The 4,827-nt window shown below is 35.4% G+C and overlaps 1 protein-coding gene across 3 annotated transcripts in view; it reads right to left on the bottom strand.

Moving 5' to 3' along the window:
- LOC109217210 (tRNA threonylcarbamoyladenosine dehydratase) overlaps positions 1-4,514 on the bottom strand; it is a 9,676-nt gene extending 5,162 nt beyond the window's left edge. Inside the window, exons 1-5 of one of the 3 annotated variants that reach the window (XM_019381435.1) lie at positions 4,181-4,514; positions 3,535-3,578; positions 2,509-2,587; positions 1,569-1,716; positions 318-530 (exon numbers count right to left, since the gene is read on the bottom strand). In XM_019381435.1, the coding sequence (XP_019236980.1) occupies positions 318-530; positions 1,569-1,716; positions 2,509-2,587; positions 3,535-3,578; positions 4,181-4,293 (597 nt within the window). In that variant the 5' untranslated portion in view covers positions 4,294-4,514. The remainder of the gene's footprint in view (positions 1-317; positions 531-1,568; positions 1,717-2,508; positions 2,588-3,534; positions 3,579-4,180) is intronic. The other 2 variants (XM_019381433.1, XM_019381434.1) reach the window with 2 other exon arrangements.
- Positions 4,515-4,827: the final 313 nt, after the last annotated feature.

The following is a 4,827-nucleotide window of genomic DNA, read 5'->3' as shown; positions in this document are numbered from 1 at the left end:
GAACGAAAATACCCCCCCCCCCCCCCCCACAAAACCCAAAAGGGAAAAAGGGCGATGAGGACAAAAAAAATTTGCAGTACGTTCTAATTTCAAAAATATATAAAATAAGAAGAAAATTGATGCAGCCTCCGAAAGGGGGCAATACAACTCTAGAACTGAGAAATTATTCGACTCAACCAGCAGGTTTTCAAAGATCATAATAGGCCAGTAATGGAAAAAGTGTAATTTAACAATCGCTTCACTTTCAGCCGAGATAGAAATTGCTACTGAAAAGGAGAGCAGCAACAAAGATTGAAACAAAACATAAACAGACCTACCTTTGTGTCGATATTATCAATACAATCAAGGACGAAGTCAGGGTGGCCAGACAGAATGTCTTCTTCGGACAATGAATCATATAAGATAACCTTTGCATCTATATGGCACTCCGGGAAAATTGATTGGAAGTGCTTCTTAAGGCATAGGGCTTTTGGGGTACCAACATCTTCTCTTGTGGCAACAGCATGTCTATTTAAGGAGGAGACTGTCACCTTCAATATAATTAGCAGATATCAGATCTTTGGAAACATAAGACAACATTTCTTGCATGAAACTTATATGCTAGAGCAAATCATGTCCACGTACAACAGGAATGACCCTTCAATTACATGAAGGAGAAACTATTCATCCTTCAGACTCATCTTTCCTGACAAAGACTTTTCTTTTCTTTTACTTATTTATTTTTGTTGGATAAAGTAAAGGAATTTACTGATAAACATCCAGCGGATGCTACCAAATACAATATAGTGCAATGATTTTAATAACTCAGCACCATATGCAATATCCCATGGATTCCAAACCTCTGTAATTTCGTTGCATTGCAAAATGCAAGTTGGACATATATTCAGTCATCCAAATCATGTCATAAACCAACATGAAGATCTTTAAGGGAGCATAGAGCTACATCAAAGACTCAATTAGATCTCACTTACACATTACTTCAAGAAACAGCTATCGTGTTTCCCAATATAGAACTATCAATACTGCAGAACACTTTTCCTTGATAAATACCTCTCAAATTAATGCCAATGTACATACCATCCCTATAGATCAAGTTATATGGAAACGAAACGGAATATCCACATTAGCAGATGGCACAATCAATTCCCCCCTCCTACAGTCGTGCACAATTGACCAAGAAATCTAACTTCAAGGATCCAACGATCAGGTATGATATTATGGAACACAATTTTTGGCTTAGACTTTTCATTAAAATAGTAATTATAGTATCCAAGTCTCTAGGAATATTTTTCTTGTAATTTGTTAACTAGTATGCCACTCTCTAGATTTCAGGCCAAGGAATGAAGGAAAAAGGTGAATTGAAATCTGAAATTTCATGTTTATTGACTTTCATCCTGCGTCAAAGAATAAGGAATGGTGTAAAGAGGAATGGAATGTTGTAATGAAACAGGAAAGGAATGAATAAAACACATCGATACATAGAATATTCTCTGCCAAAGGAATATAACTGGCAAGAGATCATAGAAGAGTAATACATAAGTGAATCAAAAGGCAAGTAAGGACAATACCTGGTCGAAGTCCACAAGGAGTAGCCGTCCAACCCCTGACCTCAGAAGCATGGATGCAGCATGACTTCCAACTCCTCCAAGACCGATTACCACAACATATGATGCAGTCACTTTCTGTTGAGCTTCAAGACCAAAGAACTGTATATTTCTAAAGAGACCAGAAAAGAGTACAAAAATAAGAGCAGAAATGCAAGTGTCACCGTCACTAACTGCCATTAGTGAAATGGATCAAATGGAAACAAAGTCTTGCATGGATGTGTAGAGCTGCAAATGAGCTGTCTTGTTCATCGAAGACTGGCTTATTCAGCTTGTTTTGTTGATCATACGAGTTGATCTCAAGCTCAACTTTGAGATAGTATATTTAAAGAGTTGAATTTGGATAAACTTAAAAGCTCACTTATGTTCATACACAATTTGTTCTATATAAACTTCTCTAAATATTTATATCAATTGAAATGGATATTTTATTGGACCTTATATCTTCAAGAATCAAATCTAAGGATGAAAAAGGAAAAAGTACAATCAATTCTCAGCACCCCATATCTCCACTTTCCCCTACTTTGCGAATCATACAGTTAAAGAAAACCAATGACTGGAAACATAACAAGCACAAATGACCACTGTTTTCAGTTCTGAGTCTAAGCAAGGATATTTTGTGCAATATTTCACCATTAAATCCTTTCTTTCCCTTAATTTGGTCAGACCAAAATGCCAAAACACGGAAAGGTAAGTTTCTCTTGGTATATCATGTATGTTATAGAGCCATTTTTCCTATCCTCTAAGCAGCAAAGATATAGCATATAGGTCTTTTCCATGATATTTCACTTGTCCAATCTTAGAAGAGACTGGAAAGCTATTCTCTATTGCTGCAGCTGCCATTTACTTGGCTTGGCAATCCTTAATATATAATTCAAATGAAAAGGAAAAAATTATGACTTACCTGGTTAGTTGTTCAGAAACTACTTCATCAGTCAACAGGTTTGGAGTAGCCATTCCACTATAATTGGATCGAGGAAGCTCTGTGATATCAAGTAGCAACAGAAAAGATTTAGCAAGCTAAATATGGCCCAACCCACCCTCTACCACAAAAAAAAAAAAACACAAAAAGAAAAACAAAATCATCATTACAAGATGAAAATGTCATTAAATCCACAAAGCAAACATCATCAAATCATTAAATCCATAATATCATTTCCCAACTTGTTTAGGACTGAGAAATAGTTGTTATTGTTGTTATATTGAAGAACAGGCATTCAGTGAAAAGAGTTTTGATAACCAAAAATCCATTCTTTGTATTTTCTTTAATCGACAATATGGAACTCACTTCCTGCTGTTGTCTGGTGGATAATTTGGAAGGGGGAAAACGCAAGAATTGAAAAAAGTATAAGTGAATATGTAATTAGCATTAAGTATAGATGTATTTCTTTACTCATATTTTGGTGTAACATGGCAATAATTGCAAACGATACAGAGGCCATGATTGACCTTTTGAGCACATTACACCGTAATGTTATCAATACAATTAAGTTTAACAATAAAATATCTTCTTTGATCGAAAACTAATTTAATGGAAAAAGCAAACATCATCAAAGCCTAAACATATGAAGTTAGAGTACAAAGTTGAATGTCTTAAGTTATCTAATTTAATGAGACGACATTGTGATTAAAGCCCAAAGTCGAACTTTTCTTGCTTTCACAATATAAGCAGAAACATCAAGAATCTACTAGAAATTTAAAACTTGACAAATATCTTTGCAATCTATTTTTATCTGCTAACCAAATATCTCTGTAATCTATTGAACAAGCAACGACTAAAATTATAACTTGATTGTGATGCGGGTTTCTTTTTTTCCTTCCCCCTCAAGTTACAATGCTGCAAACATAAAAGAAGCCTAAAAATTCAAACCCTCCTAAGAAGAAATACTAGACAAGTATCGAGGTTAAACCAAAGAGAACAGAAATGTACCATTTGAATTTACTGCCTCACTTATATACTCTTTTCCAATACTTCTGCAAAACAAAAGTTTATAGTCGTCAAACTTCAACTCTCAACTGCTAAATTAGGAAGGAGTCAAGAAAATTCTAACTACATCAGTGGCCAAAGAATTTCCCTCTTTGTTAAACTGAAGAAGTACAACTATACCCACTATTTTTTGACAGTATACTCCGTCTTGGTACAACAACTAGGCTTACCAACCATGTTACTCCATTTAAACTCATCTCAGGCCAATATTACATAAGTAAATTAATGACAAAAAAATACTACTCCCTCTGTCCCAATTTATATAGTGATGATTGACCGGCGCCATAGTTTAAGAAAGAAAGACTAGACGAATTACAACCACAACAAAAGTGGGGTCTGGGGATGGTAGTGTGTACCCCTACCTTGCGAAGGTAGAGAAGCTGTTTCTCATAGAACCTCTGCTCAAAGACTAGACGAAATACATGAAAAATAAAAATGAATAGTACTTCCAACATACACACTAGGAGCAAAATGTAGTGTGTGTGCGCGCGCGCTATGTTTTCTATACACCCTTAATAAAACGATAAATAAAAATACTGAAGAAGTTAAACATGATTCTTTAATCCAATATCTATGGTTTAGTAATTACTGCTTATTTATTGGCAGTGGATTGGAAAGAAGCTTGGAAATGGCGAGTGTAGCAGCAGAACCCAGTACAGCTCCTGCTCCTATAATTGCTAAAACCTTCACTTTCTCTTCCATTTTCACTCTTCCGGTGGCCACAAGTCAGCTCAGTTGGGTTTTAGGTTAAACCTCCGAGAATAATTTGGACATGGAAGGAGGAACTGGAGATGACCCGAAAAGCCCAATTGGACCTGAAGAAATGGGCTTACTGGATTTCAATGGGGCCGTTACCAAAAATTGCACGGTAATGTCCCCAACGGGACTGATCTTGGCGAAATGTTCTTGTTTTTACGGTCTTATCAAAACGTTCCTATTGTTTAGTTGAACACTATAGTTCTTCCGTATTTAAAAGAGTGTATACCCTAAAAATCCTTTATACTATCACGTTTTTGTCAGTTGTCTACTTAAATTATTAGGTGTCCCCAAAACTTCTCCTTAACTATATACATCAATATATTAAAAAACTCTTGTCGATTTTTTTGTGGTGAGTGTGATACACCCTTCTATTTACTCGGCCTAATCTGATATGTCAATTTAATTAATAATTTTAACTAATAATAAAAATAATTAAATGGGTAAATGTTTTGGGGGGGGGGGGGGATTAAAATTAAA

The sequence above is a fragment of the Nicotiana attenuata genome, unplaced genomic scaffold, assembly GCF_001879085.1.
Source record: "Nicotiana attenuata strain UT unplaced genomic scaffold, NIATTr2, whole genome shotgun sequence".
Taxonomy (NCBI): domain Eukaryota; kingdom Viridiplantae; phylum Streptophyta; class Magnoliopsida; order Solanales; family Solanaceae; genus Nicotiana; species Nicotiana attenuata.
Note: the sequence above shows the minus strand (reverse complement) of the source record. Positions and strands in the feature narration are given on the sequence as shown.